This window comes from Lepidochelys olivacea (assembly GCF_965140295.1).
Source record: "Lepidochelys olivacea isolate rLepOli2 genome assembly, chromosome: 5".
Classification (NCBI taxonomy): Eukaryota; Metazoa; Chordata; order Testudines; family Cheloniidae; genus Lepidochelys; species Lepidochelys olivacea.
Window position 1 is genome coordinate 110,368,741 of NC_140415.1, and position 20,778 is coordinate 110,389,518.

The 20,778-nt window shown below is 44.1% G+C and overlaps 1 protein-coding gene across 5 annotated transcripts in view; it reads left to right on the forward strand.

Moving 5' to 3' along the window:
* The first annotated feature begins 9,662 nt into the window (after positions 1–9,662).
* The window catches only part of CCDC171 (coiled-coil domain containing 171), a 226,184-nt gene continuing 215,068 nt past the window's right edge, over positions 9,663–20,778 (forward strand). Inside the window, exons 1-3 of one of the 5 annotated variants that reach the window (XM_084628107.1) lie at positions 9,663–9,785; positions 10,980–11,104; positions 16,526–16,703. In XM_084628107.1, the coding sequence (XP_084484233.1) occupies positions 16,657–16,703 (47 nt within the window). In that variant the 5' untranslated portion in view covers positions 9,663–9,785; positions 10,980–11,104; positions 16,526–16,656. Of the gene's footprint in view, positions 9,786–9,822; positions 9,841–9,877; positions 9,984–10,979; positions 11,105–16,525; positions 16,704–20,778 lie in introns of those variants that run through there. The other 4 variants (XM_084628108.1, XM_084628104.1, XM_084628105.1 and 1 more) reach the window with 4 other exon arrangements.

Below are 20,778 nucleotides of genomic sequence, written 5' to 3' on the forward strand. Positions count from 1 at the left end.
GACAGAATTGGTTCAACCCCACCCGTGTGAGAGGAGAGACGGGGGAAGCGAGAGCCCAACCACCCCTCTTGGGAACGGACCCCGACAAGCGAGGCAGCGGGGGCTGGGGGACGCTAACGCACCTACCACCCCCTCCCCGCGGCCGAGAAATGGTGCGCTCCTCCCGCGGCTGCTGCTCGTAGGTAGGGAGGCGGAGCTTCGGGGGGGGGGGGGGTATGGTGCTGCTGGAGCTCACCCAGTGACTGGAGGAAGGGCGGGGGGGCCGGCCTGACGGGGATGCGGGGTCTCTGCTGCTGCTCCCTGGGGAGAGTGGTCTGGTCCCTGATGTACAGGGAGCGGCTGGCACAGGTGGGCAGCAGGCCCCAGGCTCTGCAGTGTTCGCCCTGAACGCTGCCCTCGTGCAGATCCTGTACCGTGGCTGAGCACCTCTTATGTAAGAAGACGCAGCCTTCGCACACGAAGAGAATGACAAAAACGACAGGAGATCAAGGGCCGCTGATAGGAGCCAGGGCCCTCTCTTGGGATATCTCATAGCAGAGCCCCTCTTTCCCAATCAAGTCATTTATGCCAATTAAATCATAAACTATTTAAAATAGCTCAGGTACTAAGCAATCATTTGCACACAAGCAGATTTTATTTTAGGAATGACTGGCACACAGTAGGGAACATAAAGATGCCTACCACATGCTGCAGATAAACTCAAAACCAGCTGTGATTATAATCTGTTACTATAACAGGCTGTCAATTAATGGCAGTGAACTCAGGCAATTAACTCAAAAGTAATTGTGATAAAAAAATCACAATCACAGTTTTATTCGCACTGTTAAACAATAGAATACCAATTGAACTTTATTAAATATTTTTGGATGTTTTTCTACATTTTAAAATATATTGATTTCAATTGCAACACAGAATACAAAGTGTACACTGGTCACATTATCTTACTATTTTTATTACAAATATTTGCACTGTAAAAATAAACAAAAGAAATAGTAATTTTCAGTTCACCACATACAAGTACAGCAGCACAATCTCTTTATTGTGAAAGTGTAACTTACCAATGTTGATTTTTTTTGTTACATAACTTCACTCAAAAACAAAACAATGCAAAACGTTAGAGCCTACAACTCCACTCAGTCCTACTTCTTGTTCAGTCAATCACTAAGACAAACAAGTTTGTCTACATTTATGGGAGATAATGCTGCCCACTTCTTATTTACAGTATCACCAGACAGAGAGAACAGGCGTTCGCATGGGACTTTTGTAGCTGGCATTACAAAGTATTTACATGCCAGATATGCTAAACATTTATATGTCCCTTCATACTTCAGCCGCTATTCCAGAGGACTCGGTTCCATGCTGATGATGCTCGTTAAAAAAAGTAATGTGTTAGTTAAATTTGTGACTGAACTCCTTGGGGGAGAATTGTGTGTCTCTGGCTCTGTTTTACTCGCAGTCTGCCATATATTTAATGTTATAGTAGTCTCAGATCATGACTCAGCACATGTTGTTCGAACACTTTCACTGCAGATTTGACAAAATGCAAAGGTTTCGACCCAAGGGTTAAGAATCTGAAGTGTCTTCCAAAATTTGAGAGGGATGAAGTGTGGAGCATGCTTTCAGAAGTCTTAAAAGAGTAACACTCCAATGCGGAAACTACAGAACGCGAACCGCCAAAAAGGAAAATCAACCTTCTGTTGGTGGCATCTGACTCCCAGGATGAAAATGAACATACATCGGTCCGCACTGCTTTGGATTATTATCGAGCAGAACCTGTCATTGGTATGGACACATGTCCTCTGGAATGGTGGTTGAAGCATGAAAGGACATATGAATTTGTAGCGCATCTGGCACGTAAATATCTTGCGACACCAGGTACAACAGTGCCATGTGAATGCCTTTTCTCACTTTCAGGTGACATTGTGAACAAGAAGTGGGCAGCATTATCTCCTGCACATGTAAACAAACTTGTTTGTCTGAGTGATTTGGCTGAACAAAAAATAGGACTGAGTGGACTTGTAGGATCTAGTTTTACATTGTTTTGTTTTTGAATGCAGTTACATTTTTTGTGTGCATAATTCTACATTTGTAAGTTCAACTTTCATGATAAAGAGATTGCGCTACAGTACTGGTATTAGGTGAATTGAAAAATACTACTTCTTTTGTTTTTTACAGTGCAAACATTTGTAATAAAAATAAATATAAAGTGAGCACTGTACACTTTGTATTTTGTGTTGTAATTGAAATCAATATATTTGACAATGTAGAAAACATCCAAAAATATTTAAGTAAACGGTATTCTATTATTGTTTAACAGTGCGATTAATCACATGATTAATTGCAATTAATTTTTTTAATCACTTGACAGCGCTAAATATAACATTTAGGAGACAGGAGTGAGGGCATTTAATTATGCTTGGACATTTGGCAGTTACAATTCTGGGCCTGATTTTCAACAGGTCCTTAAGTGAGCAAGTATGTAGACTTCTAGATGTGCTTGCTAACACCTTAGATTCTCATGCATATAGCTAGGAAGATAATGTGGAAGTTACATCCATTAGGTCCAGACCTTTCAGTGCTTCCTACTCTTTTCACAGCATGTCTCTCTACTCCATTATCTAACAATCAAGATCAGTTTGTTCAGGAGCCACATTATATGCATTGTCTGGTAGGAGACATGTGAAATGCTATATCAGAACAAAGTAATGTTCTCCTAGTCCAGTGTTGCATCTCACAGTGACTGATACCAGGTGCTCCAGAGAAAAGTGCAAAATCTACGTAGTTTAAACAAACAAAGGTGGAAGAATTAAGGTGTCATCTTCAATCTTGACTTTGGAATTACTTGATACTTGAATGTTTAACTCTTCAGCCTTAACATTCACATAATAAGACAATGCACTTTTATAGCACTCAAAGTGCTACACCTGGGGGAATTCTGTACCATTGCACGTGTGCAGAATTCATGTCCCCTGCAGATTTCTTTGCTTCCCCGCAGAAAAATGACTTTCTGACAGGGAAGCAAAGGGAAGCAGCAAGAAAAGTTACACACCACTCCCTAGCTGTGCAGGTACATCGTTTCAGGCACCCACAGCAGTTGGCAGAGAGGTAAATCACCACAGGCTTGCGACACCCCAGCTAGTGACTCCTACCCTGAGCCGGGATCAGCTGCTAGTCCTGGCTGGGCTGGAGGAAGGAGAGGACAGGACTTCCTCTTCCCCAGCAAGGAGTGGCTGGGGCTGTGTCAGACCCACTCCCAAAAACCTCCCCCAGCTGCAGGAAGCTCAGCATCCTCCCCTGCTTCCTGCCCCTATACCTCATCAACTGCAGGGGGAGGGTCACTGTATGGGGAGGTGCTCCCCCATCCACCCAACCCCCGTGCATCTGGAGCTCCTATACCCAGACACCCTGGCCAAACCTCAGCCCATACATCCAGAACCCACCTAGCCAGGGGTGAAAGTAACTTAAAGGATTTACCGGTACACCGGAGTCCTGAGCGGGGGCGTGGCCTCAATCGGAAGAGGCAGGGCCTTTAAATCAAGATTTAAAGGCCCCGGGGCTCCTGCTGTGGCTGGGAGCCCCAGGGCTCCGTCAGCGGGGCTCAGGAGGTGATTTAAAGGGCCTGAGGCTCCGGCTGCTGTAGGGAGCTCTGGGCCCTTTAAATCGCCAGCCTGGGGAAGCCCCGGGCCCTTTAAATCGCCAGCCTGGGGAAGCTGGCACACTGGCTCTTGCTGGTACTCTGTACCGGCCCGGACCGGCTTACTTACACCTCTGCACCTAGCCTTCCATACCCGAACCCCACCCCATTGAACTACAACCCCTGCATCTGGAGTCCTCTGCACCCAGACCCCCTGCCTCTAGACCCCCATCCCTGCACACAGATCACCCCGCACTGAACTCCCTGCACTCAAACCCCCACCCTGATGAGCCCCACCCCCACGCACCACAATGAGCCCCCACATCCAGACCCACACACCACTGATCCCAAACTAGCTTCACCCAGACGCCAACCCCACCAAGCCCCACTCCCCCAGCACCCAGACCCCCCTGCTGAGCGCCAACCATTTTCACCTGGAAGCCCCTGCAGAGTCCCATTGCCCCTGCACCTGGAACTCCCCCAAATGAGCCTCTGTGCATCCAGATCCCCGCTGCACCTAGACCCACCACTGAGCTGCCTGCACCCAGATTGTCCCACACAGAATCTTCTCATACCACGCCTGGATCCCTCCACACTTGGATCCTGCCTGGTTGAGCCTGCCCGCCCGCCTCATACCGGTGGGCCTGGAACAGAGGGGCAGGGTCCCATGGTGTTTCTGGGGCAGGTCCAGGCCTTGTGCTGTGTCAGGGCCAGGTGCAGCCTCACCACTGAGGCTGTGTCCCAGGGGTGGGGAGGCTGCAGGGTGATCTCCCACTTTCATACAGCCAGTGGTCTGTGTTCCCCACTGCCATGGTGGAGCCTCTGCATTTATTTATTGACAAATAAAACTGGCAGAATTTTGCCGAATTTTAAAATATTGTGTGCCAAATTTTTAATTTTTAGTTGCAGAATGTCCTCAGGAATAACTAAGTTCATTACAATTCAGGTGAAATAGCTAGCCGAAGGCTATGCACCACTTAACTCATTTAATCACTGAAAACAGGTCTTAAGCAGTCTATAGGCTTTATACTGGTACTCTACACAGAGATGAATATCACTCATTCATGAAACAAAAGTAGGTAATTATCAATATCCCTGTTTTACAGGTGGGAAAACTGGAGCAGAGGGATTAAGTGTCTAACCTAAAGTCACAGAGTAAGTGTGGGCCGGAGCTAGGAATGGAACTCAGATCTCATACATTCAGAAGTAGATATAGAACAATAAGAGTCAAATGTCCTCCTCTTCACATCTGAAAACAGCAGAGGTGAAAGTAAGCCGGTCCGGTCCGCAAGAGCCGGTATGGCACCAGCCGGACCAGTTTCCCCAAGCCAGCGATTTAAAGGGCCCAGGGCTCCCTGCAGAAGCTGAGCCCCGGGCCCTTTGAATCGCCACTCGAGGCCCGCTGCCAGAGCTTTGGGGTAGCGGCGGCAGTGTTCCGGCGGTGATTTAAAGGGCCAGGGACTCCTGGCCGCCACTACCACAGCGGAGCCCCGGGCCTTTAAATCTCCATCTGAACCCTGGGGTAGCAGCGGCAGCTGGGAGCCCCTGGGGCTCCGTTGGCAATTTAAAGGGCCCAGGGTTCTGCTGCAGTAGTGGTGGCTGGAGCTCCGAGCCCTTTAAATTGCACTTGAGTCCCGGGGCTCCCAGCCGCCTCTGCAGCTGGTTGCTCTGGGAGTGATTTAAAGGGCCCGGGGCTCCCAGCTGCCGCTACCACAGCTGGAGCCCTGCGGCCTTTAAATCTTGATTTAAAGGGCATGGGTATTTAAAGGCCCCGCCTCTTCTGGTTGAGGCCATGCCCCCTGCTCAGGACTCCGGTGTACCAGTAAATCCTTTAAGTTACTTTCACCCCTGGAAAACACCCTCGATCGTCATACAAACAAAAGAACATTAAGGTTGCAAAATCAAGCACTGAAAAGCTAGGAAATGTCAGAATTTAAGATTGCCTGTGAAACCTTAATTTGGCCTTTTTGAACATATAACTTAATATAGTCTCCTTGCTGGGCCAGCCAGTACAATTCTTGCCCCTCCCAGTCCCAGCTTTCCTCTCCCCACTACAAGCCTCCCAATTCCAGTCACCCATGTCCCAGATTCCTTATCCCAATCTAATCCCCTACCTCCAACTTTCATCTCCTCTGGAATTTTGAATCAGGCAGTTTCCTCCTCCATGCTGCCTTGGCCCAGCTGTGGAAGCACTGACAGCGCAGGAGAGAAAGGATCCCTGTTCTCAGTTCTGGTGCCCAGATCCAGCCAGGTCCACAGCAGCCCAGAACTACAATTGCAGGAAAGTCCTTCTCTCATACAACACCATTTTCTGGGATTTTTAGCTCTTAGACTCTAGGAAGTCTTTACTAAGCATGTGCAAACTGCAAGATACATAGGCTTATAATATGGCCAAATTTGGATGGATTTTCCCGGAGACAGCAAAAGGCACATCCCTGATGCAAAGGCTATCTCTCTGCCAAATTTCAAGTCCCTTCTCCAAACATGGGGGTAGAAGTGGCCCCTAAACAACAAATGTCACCAAAGTTTTTTAACATGGACAAAACAGTGTATTTTCATAGCCCATTCTTTCAAAATGGCTGACCTGTTTGGCTGAAATAATAATAATAATAATAATAATAATTAATAAAAAATAATAATTCAGCCAGAGGCAAACACCCAAATTGTTAAAATGTGACAAATCTATAAGCAATTGGAAACAGAGTCTTATAATTGGAAGTGTCAGGCCATCATAGTTGGTGGAGTTATCAGCCCTGCCTATAATATTCAATTCTGTTATATCCATTCTTAGGTTTTATTTTTGTGCTTTGGGTCATTCCCACCATACATGGATAACGGTACTTTTTTTTCCTCCCTCCCCAACACTAATTCAAGCTATTGTCATAGATTTTTTTTAAAGGAAGTAACACAAAATCACATATGAAAGATTATGTTGTCGTACACTATGTAAGGGTTCAATATTCATGGGGAATTTCCTTGGCTAAACCTTTTTTCTACTTAATCATATAACTACATTTGTCTTCCATATCTGATTTACTAAGTTCACTTCTTAGTTTTGACATCATGTTTTTGGGGTCCCTAGAAAAGCGGTTCTCAACTCGCAGCCCGCATGCAGCCCAATTAGCACACAGCTGGGGTCCAGCTCAGCTGTGTGCTAAAGGTTCCGGGCTTCGGGCTGCCCTGACACATGGTGGGCTCCGGACTGCTGGCAGCTCCACGCAGCAGGGTCCGGGCTACCGCCCTGCCCCACCCAACAGGCTCGGGGTTCAGGCTGCTGGCTGGCCTTTGCACGGTGGGGTCCAGGGTTGCAGTGGGGTTGGGGGACAGGGTCCTGGCTGACCCGCAGCCCTGCCCCCCGCCGGGCTCTTCACTCCTGGCCCCACTCTGTGCACAGGTCTCTGGGTGGAGGGTGCTGGGCACAGAGGTTTGTGGGGGAGTTTACGTGAGGGGCACTGTGGTTCTCAACCTGCATATGCAGTCCACAATGATAAATAGGCTGAGAACCACTGCTCTAGAGAACATTACCGCTTTCTCAGTCTTTGGAAGTAGTCTTCTGAAATCTGTCATCTCTTAGAAACTTGAATTATAGGACTTATTCTCTACAACCTTGTGCCTTGTGTAGTTGTTCATAGCTGTACAAATTTAGCACAGAGTGGATATTTCTGACTAAAAAACTGACTAGACATATTTCAGTTGCAGGCAAAGTGTCTTCAAAAGGGTTCAAAAGCCGAGTTATTTTAAAAGTGAAAACATCAAATATTTCTTGGCATTTGAAAGGGTTAAAGAATTTGTTTTTGTCTGTAAAGGAGCTCACAATTTAGTTGTTAATTAAAGTTGGTAAGCCATTCAAAATGAGTTCAGCTATTATGTCTAGAGTATCATATTTATGCTTTCTTAGGTAAATAAAATAAAAAGGGACACAAACACGTTACAACATTATTCTAATATAGCCAGAGTTAACAGTTCCATATACTATACTGAGCCAAATAGATGTATATATCCCACAAGGCAATTATCATATTTTAAACTCCTATGTGCACTATAAAAAACTCTTTAAAGAGCACATGCCCTAAAAGAAAATTAGTATTGCAATTCAGCATTCATTATAAACTTATTTTCATTTGATTCTGTCTTTCTCAAAGAAATCTCTGTTTGGGCTGAAGGATTCCTTGAACCAGCACAGCAAGCTCCTGCAAAGGGCTTTTCTACAGGGGAATGTCCCCCGCCATAATTATACAGGTGTACTAAATTGAAAGAGCTATTCTCGATATCTTGAGGAGTGGAATGCTATGGGAACTGTCTATCCTTTGAAGTCAGGAGAGCATAAAGTGTCTCCCAGTATCCTGTGTTCACAACTGGCTACTGCATGGGGTTAAGCTGGTGTGTTATATGTAAGGCTAAAATTTTGACACGGATATTTTTAGTAAAAGTCAGGGACAGGTCACAGGCAAAAAAGGAAATCTGTCCCTGACTTTTACTAAACATATACCTGACAAAATGGGGATCTGCAGATCTCCACACCACCTGAAGCAGTTTGGAGCCCCTAGGAGCCACCTGCAGCCTCTGGGGGCTGCAGGGTACCCCCGCCATCTGCAGATCCTGGGATCCCTTGCTGCTCTTCGGGGCCGGGAGCCATGGAGTGCCGCCGCCTCCCATGTCAGCTGGGAGCTGCGGGGTACCCGCGACAGCAGTGGCTGGGAGCTGTGGGCCATGGCCTAGGGGTCGGGGATTCCCCCGCTGCAGCCAGCAGCTGGGGGCTCTGGAGTTTCCACACTCAGGGCTTGGGCGTCCTCTGCCAGGCAGGGCCTCAGGGATTCCCCTGTCACTGGTGGCTGGAGGCTCGGGGATTCCCCCACCATGGTGGCTGGGGGCTTGGAGGTTCCAGGGCTCAGGGTAGGGTGACCAGATAGCAAGTGTGAAAAATCAGGACAGAGTGTGGGGGGTAATGGGCACCTATATCGGAAAAAGCCCTGAATATCAGGACTGTCCCTATAAAATTGGGACATCTGGTCACCCTAGCTCAGGGGTGCTCTGCTGGCAGGGGCTCGGGGATTTCCCCATCACCCGTGGCAGAAGGGAGCTCAGGAGTTCCATAGCTGCCGCCAGCAGCTGGGGGCTCGGGGTTTCCCTTGTCCTTGGCTGGGGCACAGGGGTCCTTTGCCAGCAAGGGCTTGGGGATTCCCCCGTCGCAGCCAGGGTTTGGGGGGTCCTCTTCTGGCAGGGGTTCGGGGATTCCCCTGCTGCCACCAGTAGCGAGAGGGGGGCTCGGGGATTCCCCCACCAGCAGCTAGGAGGTTCTGCAGTTTAGGGCTTGGGGGTTCCTCCACCACCCACAACATCCTGGAGCTGCGGGGTACGTTGTCCCCAAAGCAGCTTGGAGCTCCGGGTGCTGGCAACGGGGGGACCCCGCAGCTCCCTGCCCCCGCTGGCAGTCCCGACCACCGAACACTGAAGTCATGGATTCCATGACTTCTGTGACCTCACTGACTAAATTGTAGCCTTAGTTATATGTGAGCACAGTACAACAGTGTTCTCCAGACATCTTATCCAGGGGTGCTGGAAATTTTTGCATAATGGGCGTGCTGATGATGTATTTGGTGTGTGCTATTACTACTTCAGTTGGGGGTGCCTCAGCACCCCTAATTCCAACACCACTGAACTTATCTGCTTCTGCATCATGTCAATATCCTTTTCTGTAGTGTCCTTTCTTTGTCCAATGGCTTCACTCTCTCCCTTGACAATAGCTCAGCATTTTCCCTTCCTCCTCTCTCTCATTCTTCTCCTACAACTTGACTCCCTCCTTTGCCATGTGCTGAGACTAATGCACGAAGCCAGCAAACATCTACTCCTTGTCCTCTTGCTGCCCCGTCTCGCCAAGCGAGCGGGAATTACAGGACTCAGCGCGGGAGAAGAATTCACCCCCTCCCAGCCGGGCCACCCTCCCTTATATTCTCCCTGACTGCACCCAGTGCGCATGCCCTCTTTCCACCTCTTATTTCCCCAGGCCCGCAATAGATACCTTATTGCGCATGCGTACTTCTATCCGGTCGGGCCGAATCCAAGGCCGTTCGTTCTGTTTCCGGCCATTGGGAGCGTGATGTGTCACAATGCTCTGTCCTTCCAATCGGAAGCACCGCTCTTGGGCAGGGAGGTGGGACCAGGTCGCCGCGGTGTTGTTACCGGAAGTGGCCGTTGTAAATTTCTCCGTGAGCGGAGGGAGGGGTGGCGTGGGTTTTTGGGTCCCCTCTGGGTCCTAACGCCCAGGGAGTCACTAGTCCAGATTCTGCTCTCACTGCCTGCCGGCCTGGTGCTGCCAGCCGCTGCTCGGGGCCAGGGCTACCCCGCGGAGGTGGGAGGGAGACTGGGGAGGGACTGGGTGATGGAGCTGGGTCGGGAGGCAGATGGGGCAGGAGGAGAAGGGGGCTGATGGGAGAGGTGGGGCTGAGGGGCCGGGAGCTTATGGGGGGGGGGTGCAAGGGATTAATGGGGCCAGATGGAGCAGGGGGCAAGGACATATGCGGCAGCAGAGGGGAGCATCATTATTATCTATGAACATGCAATTTCCTTTTAATTTCTTTGTGGCTGGGGATCCTGCTCCCCAGAGCCTCTTTTTCTCACCAAAAACATGTAGGATTTGGTAACATTTTAGACGTAGACAGCACCTCTCATCCTGAGTAATTCCAGAGCGCTTTGCTAGCTGTAAACATATTGCCCTGTTTAAATGCAGCTATTTCTGGGGTGGGAGGCAACAAGTTGGTGCATAGTGCAGTGAAGGAAGCAGAAAAGGGTGTGGGTGAACTTGTCTTTTCAGGGAGTTGTGGTTTGGGATTCTAATGCTTTGACTACTGAGCACTAAAATGGAGATTTCTCTGGAGGGAAGGCAGTTTGTAATTGGATTATAAACAAAATCAGTAAAATGCTGGATGTGTATTACTTCGGAACTTGTTTTCCTAAAATGTTATATACACAATAGAAAACAAAATAGCTAGTTCTAATCAATGTAGAACCAGGACCTGCTTCTTGTGGTGGGTTTTGTATACACAACAAATATTCCTTAAAAAAATCATGAAAAAAGAAAAGGAGTACTTGTGGCACCTTAGAGACTAACCAATTTATTTGAGCATGAGCTTTCGTGAGCTACAGCTGATGAAGTGAGCTGTAGCTCACGAAAGCTCATGCTCAAATAAATTGGTTAGTCTATAAGGTGCCACAAGTACTCCTTTTCTGTTGGCGAATACAGACTAACACGGCTGTTACTCTGAAAAAAATCATGGTAATTCTTAGAATGTTCGCTGCATATTTGTAGAGCACTAATGTTCTCATTTTGTATGATTTTTTATCCTAGTGCTTGCTGATCAGGCTATCTGAGGCTCAGAAAATGGCAAGGCAGAGCTGACCTACAGGTGTGACATTGATATGCTCTTGCTCAAGTATACACAGAAGTAGGAAGAGAGCTTCATTCATTTATATGTATGTTTGGTTAAAAAAATTGGGTAGTTCTGATTTTTATTATGTTGTACGTAGATATTGATGATGTGGCATTTTGAACAATTTCTAAAGTCATTTTCCTTTATTTAAAGGGATGCTGTTAACATCATATCAAAAAATTCCTTACCTTTGTCACTTACCTTTGGATTATTAACAGATCAATTTAAATAATATTTCAGTAAGATATATAACTGCAGTGAAAGGATAACCAGCCTTCTTTATAGATTTCATTGCGAATTATGATTTGCAATAATAAAAGTCTATCAATAGTTTTGGCACAATCTGCTGATTGGATGTTCGTTTGTAATTTAAATATACTATTAACACCTATTCCAATATTATAAGGCTGCAATCCTGCAAAGATCTGAGCACATGCTTAACTTTATGCACTGCAAATAGGCTCACTGATTTCAGAAAAGTTAAGTATATGCATAAGTCTTTGCAGGATCGGGACCTAGTACTGTATACAGATTGTAAATCACAAGAAAAATTAATCATAGATGTATATTAACTTATTAAATTGAACTTTCTTGTTGCTGTTGCTACGTGAACATGTTTTTTACTGGAATCCCATGAGATTCCAACAGTTCATGCTGCCATCAATTAAATACCATATTTGTTTGTTTATTTTATTTTTGCTGTGTGGTAGTAAACCAGTCAGTTATTTAAATAAATTAAAGAATACTGCATATTCAAAACTAGTAGCTTTCTACTGAAACATACTTTATGCTTCCTCGTTACTTCATTTCAAACTAAGTTCAGGAACATTTTCTCACTGCCTCATCTGGACAATGTGAATGGGACAAAATGTGTTAGAACCAAACTTAAGTCTGCCTGAGGTTCTGGCTTGAACTAGCATGTTGCCTAAGCCCTAGTTCAATAGTTGTTTGGTGATGGTATGTGACTCTATGCTTGAGAAAAAGCAGTTCTGGTTGGGAGCCATTTAGTACTATTATTATTTATGTGTAGGGCCTAGGACCAGGGTTCCCTCTAATTTTTTATGTCCATGTGCAGAATGAATTTTGTTATGTGCACCAATATGGAGGTGATGTGTGGTGGGGGTGGGGCTGAGGAGTTTGGAGAGTGGAAGGGAGCTCAGGGCTGGGGCAGAGGGTTGGAGTGTGGAGGTTGAGGGCTCTGGTTGGGGGTGTGAGCTTTGGGGTGGGGCTAGGGATGAGGGGTTTGGGGTGCAGTCTGCCTTGCGGCTGCAGCAGGGAAAGAGGACACCCCCAGCCCTCTCTTGCAGCAGCAGCTCGGGGTCGGGGTCGGGGGGAGAGGTGCCTCTCCCCAGCCGTGGCAGGGAGGGGCTGGGCTGGGTGAGGGGGCTGGGGCAGTGCTTCCCCAGCTGCAGCAGCTCCGGCTGGGCTGGGCTGGGCCTGGTCAGGGGAGGGATGCCTCTCTCCTGCCACAGCAACTCTGGCTGGGCTGGCTTGGGATGGGGCAGGGGTGTCTCTCCCTAGCTGCGGCAGCTCCGGACTGGGATGCCTCTCCCCGCCTCCGTGACCCTTGATAGCTTACTGTATGTCCGTGCAGCTTAGAGGGAACTTAGTCTAGGACTCTTTAGTGGTAGGTGCTGTACAAAGCCAGAACAAAAAGATGGTTCCTGCCCCCAAAGGGCATACAAACTAATTATAAGACAAGAGACAACAGATGAATATAGACAGATGGGGGAGTACAAGTAAACAATGAGACAATATTGGTCAGCATCATATGCAGTCATCTCAGGACACCAGCAGTCTAACTGTTGTAAAAATTTTGTGTTGGCATCCTTGCCAAGGAGAATTTTGAGGAGGAATTTGAAAGTGGATAATGAGGTTGATAATATGGACGTTTATGGGGAACTCATATTTGGGCGGTGTGGGACAATGCACAAAGGTCTTTGTTTGAAAATATAATAAGTGGGCTATGGAGGCTAGCCTCATTGGCCAATCAGAGGCAGGAGTTGACAGCTTGAGAGCAAATAAGAGAGGATAAGTAGGATGGGAATTGATTATGAGCTGTCTTGTAAGTGAACACAAGCATCTTATGTTTGATTTGATAAAGATGTGGAGCTAGTGGAGGAAGTGAAAGAGAAGGGTGACATGGTCAAAGTGACAGGCTAGGAAAATAGTCTTAGCAGTAGCATTCTGAAGGGATATGAGTGGAACAAGATTGTATTTGACAAAGCCAAAGTGAAGGATGTTGCAGTAATTGAGATGATGAGAGCTTGGATGAGAGTTTGAGCTGTGGAGATGTTTACAAAAGTCGGTATCTTACTGGAGCAGAAATAATTTGCAAGATTTAGACATAGCCTGAATATGAGGACCTAGAGAGAGGTCAAAACCAAAGATGATGCCCAGGTTACAGGCCTGAATGACAGGCAGGATGGTGGTAGAGAGTGATAGATAAAAGATGCAGTGGAAGGTATTGGAGTGGGAGGGGGAAGATTAGGAGTCATGTTTAGTACTACTATTTCTGAGTTCCCTAAGTAGTTCAGGATGGTAGCTTTGACTTCAGAGTTGGTTGAACATCCTGATACAGGGCCCAAGAAGCAGTTTGTGCCTCTGATGTTGTAAAAGATGCTAACTAGGCAATTTAAGAGGACTTATTCCACTGAGCAGTCATGACCACCCACTTGAAGGTGACCAAATGATTAGCCTGATGTCTATCTTGAATGGAGAAGAAACAGTACTTGATAGCAACCTGGGCAGTATTCCTAGGTCGACAAACCCCTGAACTGTGTTTGCAAGGAGCAGATGGAGGCAGGAAACCCATCCTCCATGCACTGGCCAGTGTTGTTGGCTGGATGTGGGATGTTGTCTAAAAAGGTGATTTAGTATATGCCCTTTTCCTCCCTGAAGCAATATAAAGGGAACGCTGCAGGGAATGTGCCTCTTTATATCAGGGCTGTGTCTTAAGGGCTAGTTTGCACTTTAATAAGGGCCTAGTTTCTCAAACACTTACTACTGCTTACTATGAGAAGCAATCCTGTTGACTTCACTGGGACTACTTCTGTTATTTAGCATTACGCTTGGTAATATATTTTTGAAGGATTGAACACTAACACAACTTTACAAGGTTCAGAGTCAAGTGTCTCAATGACCTTATCTATACTGCAGTTGCTAATGTAACACATTTTGTGTTTTAACAACTGTCTAGCAACTATATCATAGTGTGTTATAGTTTTAAAAACATTTATAACATATTTAGCTATTTTTTCAGGTGGGATGGAAAGATGGCTTTAATCTGTAGGAGGAGCCTTCTTGTCAGTAAAAGCACGGAGTCCGGTGGCACCTTAAAGACTAACAGATTTATTTGGGCATAACGTTTCGTGGGTAAAAAACAACTTCTTGAGGTGCATGGAGTGAAAATTACAGATGCAGGCATTATTGTACTGACACATGAAGAGAAGGGAGTTGCCTCACAAGTGGAGAATCCGTGTTGACAGGGCCAATTCAATCAGGGTGGATGTGGTCCACTCTCAATAATTGAGGAGGAGGTGTCAATTCCAGGAGTGGGAAAGTTGCTTTTGTAGTGAGCCAGCCACTCCCAGTTCATATTCAAGCCCAAATTAATGGTGTTAAATTTGCAAATGAATTTTAGTTCTGCAGTTTCTCTTTGAAGTCTGCTTCTAAAGTTTTTTTGTTCAAGTATGGCTAATTTTAAATCTGTTATAGAATGTCCAGGAAGATTGAAGTGTTCTCCTAGTGGCTTTTGTATGTTACCATTCCTGATGTCTGATTTGCGTCCATTTATTCTTTTACGTAGAGACTGTGCAGTTTGGCCAACGTACATGACAGAGGGGCATTGCTGGCACATGATGGCATATATCACATTAGTAGATGTGCAGGTGAATGAGTCCCTGATGGTGTGGCTGATGTGGTTGGATCCTCTGATGGTGTCACTAGAGTAGATATGGGGACAGAGTAGACAATGAGGTTTGTTACAGGGATTGGTTCTTGGGTTAGTTTTTCTGTGGTGTGGTATATAGTTGCTGTTGAGTATTTGCTTCAGGTTGGGGGGCTGGCTTATTTGGGTTTTTGAGTTTTAAATGCAAGTACATGCTTAGAAATTTTTGTGGGCACAAAATAATGAATCACAAATAAATAAACTAATATAGCTTGAAATGTTTGATAAAACAACTGGAGCCAAATGAATAAAGGAAAAACCAATTTCTGTTCTCATTTCCTTTAGATTTACACCCAAGTAATTACAATGAATTTAACTTAGTTACTTTAGATTGGCCTTAAATTATTATTAATCAATATAATAAAGAATGAATAAATAAAGGTAATAGGATTTTTTTTCGGGCGGGAGGAGTAGATTCTGTTTTCTGGAGACAAACTGCAGAATGTGATTGAATTAAAAATAAAGACAAGAAAACATGTACAGTTTTTAAAAAGCTTCAGACCTAGTGTAACAAAAGTGGACTATTCAGTCACTTTATTAGAGCTGAAGACTTCTGCGTTAGGTTAGATGGAAATAGATTATGGCAGACACGTGGCTGCAACATTTAGATGTAAAGATGGCTTGCAGGCTAGGTCATAGGCATGGGAGTCCATCTACAATGGCATGTAGAAGAAAATCTTCATGGTTAATTAATCTTTTTGCTGAATCTAGCCTGTGCTGACCATTTTATCTCAGGCTGTCTTGTAATGATTTGCCAAGAGAACTATAAATGAATTTATTCTTCAACCTGAAATAAGTGTTGGCTTTTTCAGATTGGTTGATGATATTTTAATACTTGTTTTCTAAATATGCTTGATGTATTAAGTGTTTCTAATGTTGCTATACTGTATATGAGAGAATAAACATGGATTTCTTCTATGCACAATTTTTGCTAAAGGAGTCTTCATGTTAATCAAATTTATGTGTGATGCTATAATCCATGATAATTTATAGTGATTAATGACCTCAGCGCAATAATCGGTAGAAAATTTCAGGTTTCTATTATCCTCCAGTAATTGCAGGAGGACTTGCTAGTTAAGGGCCACTGTTGCACAGTGAAGTCCCAAATATTGACCTACTCTTAAAATTGTTCTGTCATGGGGCCTATTGTCTGTATTGTGACTTTAAAAACAAAAACACCCAAAACCCACAGATGAATGCGTCATCAGGGAAATGGAGGGATACAACCTACAAAGAAACAATTTTGTGTGTTTCACTCTCCTTCTATTGTAAATTTAGAATCTCCTCAAAAATATGCATTTTCGGGGTTAAGGGCCTGATCCTACAAATGCTTGCTAGGAGGTGTAGTTCTTTCTGCTGTCTCCGATTGGCTTCAGTGGAGCTATGTCTGGTAGTAAGTGTTAACATATCTGAGCCTAAAGCTTACATTGTTTGTTTAATAAATATCTGAGAGTAAATACAATTGATTCCTTCTGTTACAATGAGAAATAAACTGCCCTTTTTATGTTGTTATAGGTTTTAATGTATCCATATGATGCAAAGAGAAGAGTAATCTTTGAAGTGTCTCAGTTTCTGTAAAAGAATATAATTGAAGATTATGTTCTTTATCCAGACACTATAGATTAAAAAGTTGGAGATTCGTCATCATGAATTCTACCCCTCCAATCAGTTACACGATTCCTGAAATCAAACGGTGAGCTTCCGTTCCTTATTTTAAAATCCAGTAACTTATATTGTCTTTTTGTGAGAATTTTTCATTGTTTTGGAGGTTTGACAGTAGGTCATTCTAAGAAAACAAAACTTAATCAATACATATAATTTGTGTTAATCTGATACAACTTGTTTGACAACAGCTAGGCCAGAGGGCATGAATGATATCTCCAATTAAGTGCAAGAAATCCTTGGAAAGCACAGAAGGTATTTAAAAAGAAAAAAGGCAATAAGACAGAAGGGGTAATCAAATACAGTTAGGAGCATTTTGCACTGAGTTACAGAAGTCTTTCCTTTGCCAGACAAGATGGCATTTGGTTACACTTTCTATAACTTGTTCAGTTGTAAGACTCGTCCTAGATACTTGGGGACTGGGAAGAATCTGTCAGGGAGATTGTGTATTAAACTGAAACTTTGACTGTCTTTCTTAAAACCTTGAGGCATGTCCCCTGGGACTGATGGTCCTCAAATTCAGACAAGAAATTCTGTCAGCGTCCTTGCCGTGGACTGTTATGCAGGGGAGAGAATCAAATTGTTGGCATAAAAGCCCTTTGTGTTGAAAAATTAGGGTAGGGTATATCTGTCATTTTGTTGTTTGTACCTAGACAGACTTTGGACCGAATTTTCAGAAGTAACGAGCACCACCTCTGAAAATTTCTGCCTTTAGTTTATAGTTAAGTAAATTATGTAGATTAGCCTCTGGAAACCAAATAGTTTAGTGGTTTCTCAAGTATTTCCAGTTGGTTTATTAGAACAGGTGGTATGCATAATCACATTTTTTTAATGCACACCATGGAAGGGAGAGAGGAAGGATACATTTGCAGACTTATGGTCATGGATATGGCCCTTATCATTCACATCAATGTTTTTGTTTTGTTGAGTATACAATGTCTTGAAACAATAGCACCATTAGCGAGAACCTTGATTCATTCTAATAATATTGGTCCGAAGTAATATTGTTGCCATTTAAATCATCATACAACTGGACTCCTAACTGCTTTGGCAGTAGTAGCAGAGTTCTGTGATAGACCCTTTTTCCTTGAAACATGATCTTTTAGGATAGATATGCAGAATCCCCCTTTGGCTATAAGAGTTTAGAAAAATCCCATAGCTAATTAACAAGTGGAAGAAAAATCAGTCTCTTAGTTGCAACACAGATATAATTACACTACTTTTTGTCAGGTGTGAAGAAAAACCCCTAAGACAACTTTTACAATATTGTAACTAATATGATTGCTGTACACAACTGAACTTTAAAGTCAACTTATTGATTTGCTGAGTTGCCCATGTTAAATTTTCATTACCCTGCAACATAGTATTCAATAGCTATTTCATTTGCTCTTGTTTTTCTTAAAGAATTTTAGAGAAGTTGTGAAGGATGGCATTTTGTATATGATTTTGGTAAAAGCATATTTTCTAAATATGATTATCCATCAGGAATATTAAATAATGCAAGAACACTTTGAACAAGGCTATACAATCATCTCACAATTACTTTTATGATGATAGAAACAAAGAGCTTCTTTGTTCTTATAAAAATCCATTTGTGTGCATGTGTGTATTCGTTCAGCCTTACCACTTACATTTGCTTTGTCTCCTCTAGTTATCATTGTCATTGCTTTAGTTAGAATCCTCTGTTCATCATATATATGTATGTATATACAATAGCTACCACACGGTGCATGGAATGTGTAAAATATCAGCAAGTCTTGTGTGTTGGAACTCTGCCATTGTTCTTGTGATTTATTGCATATCTGAGGCATATGCTCTTCTGTATCTACACAACTTCTCCTGTTACTCTATTTTAAAAAAATCCATTTTAGTGTTAATAGGTTGTTTGACTTCTTTATTACACTTTGAGTATAAGTACGCAATCTAAAAGTCTAATTTAAATTACATTAATTTTAATTCATTTTATAATATTAGAAGTTGCTATTCTAATGCCTTAGTTGTTTTGCTGAAACCCTCTGCTTTGAAGTGAAGGCAGCTCAGCCTAAAGCCATTCTGAAGGGGCAAAAGCTATTAATATTTTTGCTAATGTTTTGATTTTCATGGCAATCAACCTAAATTTCACTATGGAAGAGCTCATTGTTGGATGGTCATTTCAGAGGCAACGTAGCAAATACCGTAAATAAAAATTCAGTATATTTGCTTTATGCTGCTGTTTTCGTTTTTATAGTACTTCCAAAACTTTATTCCATAGCTATAATGTCCAAACATGAAATATACAATCTTGCCACACTGGTCTGACTCTGTGGGATTTTTTTGTTTTTGTTTTTTCTCTTTGTGTGTTTAGGCCCCAATTCATCAAGACACGTAACCATGTAATTAAGTCTTTTGCTGAATCCGAGCCTGGCAGTGTAGATATGTTGACTGTTCTAGACAACCTCTTCTTCATCTGCTGCTGGCTGGTGGGAGGTTTGGGGGAAAATGGTTTTCCCAAAAGCTGATGGCATAAGCCTTTTTGATGACTTCAAAGTTGTAAAATAATACTGAGTTTTTTTAATTTACTTTTTTTAGCGTGCTCTCCCTGTAGGCAGCTCTACAGTACCTCCCCGGTAGAAAACTAAAACTAAAAACTGAAACATTAATAATGTCATAAAAATGTAGAAGCCTTGACAGGCAGCGTCCCAAATCCCAAACTGGTATAAACTGGTTTGCTCCATTTGATCTGGACTATACTATGAAAACATAAACTTAAATATATAATACAGGAAAACTTTTCTATTCTACATAGACACCTTGGGGTTCTGATTATGTGGCTACCATGTTATCAGAACTTCATGTAACCTCTGGATCTAAAAGCAGGAACTTTGACGGCTTAGGCTAAAGCAAGTTTCTTAAACTCAAAGGCTGTAGCCCGTTCAACATCTATTCATGGACTAGCCATTAGAGCGAGCAGAGAGCCACACTGTAAATGTGAATTCAGTTAATTTTTCTCTCTCTCCATTCTTGCCAGGAGAGCTCCCTTCCTTTGAAGGTGAGAGAGGAATAGCTTCACTACTTTTCTTCTTCCCCTTACAAATGTCTTGGCTACTCATTCCCCTCCACTCTTCATCATCTCAGGGCACTTTACACTCCTCACACCAGTATGTAGTGTATATACACTACATGGCCCCCTAACATGGGTATAGAGAAGTAGCAGTATAGAGAGCAAGGCACTGCTTAAGTGAGTAAAGACACTCCAGAAACTTAGGCTATGTACCCTACGCTGCTCTCTGCACACCCAAGCAGGGCCTCCTCTGTCTACACTGCTATCTTAGCCTTTCCCTGCTGCAGAGAAAGACTGCAGCACCAGGGAAAGTCTGTGAGACACATACCCTACATGTTGCTGCTGCCATGAGGGCGCAGTGTAGACATCTCTTCAGAAGTACAGGGTGCTTCACGTCCTGTATGTGCAATGATTACTTCACTTTGAAACAGTATACATGGCTAATAATGCAGCCTGACGTTCCTGCTACTAACAGCCGTGTCTCAATGCTTCATTTGGATTCTATACCCACCTGTGGCATCTTGCCACTGGATTATAAAGTCTTCGGGGGCAGGAATGAATGATTCCCTGACACAGACTGGGGCCTCTAGCCCTGTTGTAATACAATTAATGACTCTTCGTACACACACACCAATGATTCCACTGACCCCTCGTGGTAGAGTGAGCCTCTACAGCATACCCTTGTTGCACTATTGAGCGTGCCTCACGTTCCCCTTTCCCAGGGAAACTCTCCCAACAGTTCTCTCTCTCTTGGCACCTCCCAGCAAGGTGCTAGTTATAAACTTAGAGAGTAGTCTCAAATGCAACATAAAAAGGGCCTTCTGCCCTCTGGTTCAGCTCTCATTTCTTTCCTGCTCTCCTACAGAACTCTAACTCATAAGGCTTTTTCCATCGGGGGTGTCTCCCTTCTTCCAGGAGCCAGCATTTCTCCTCCAAGCTCTCTACCTGAGAGTTATCCTTCTCTAGGGCCTATCTTTCCCACCAGTAGTCTTGCAGCCCTTTGTAGAAATCCCATGATCCAAACCCAGCTGGGTCTAATAATTAAACAAGACCATCTGGTCCCCTT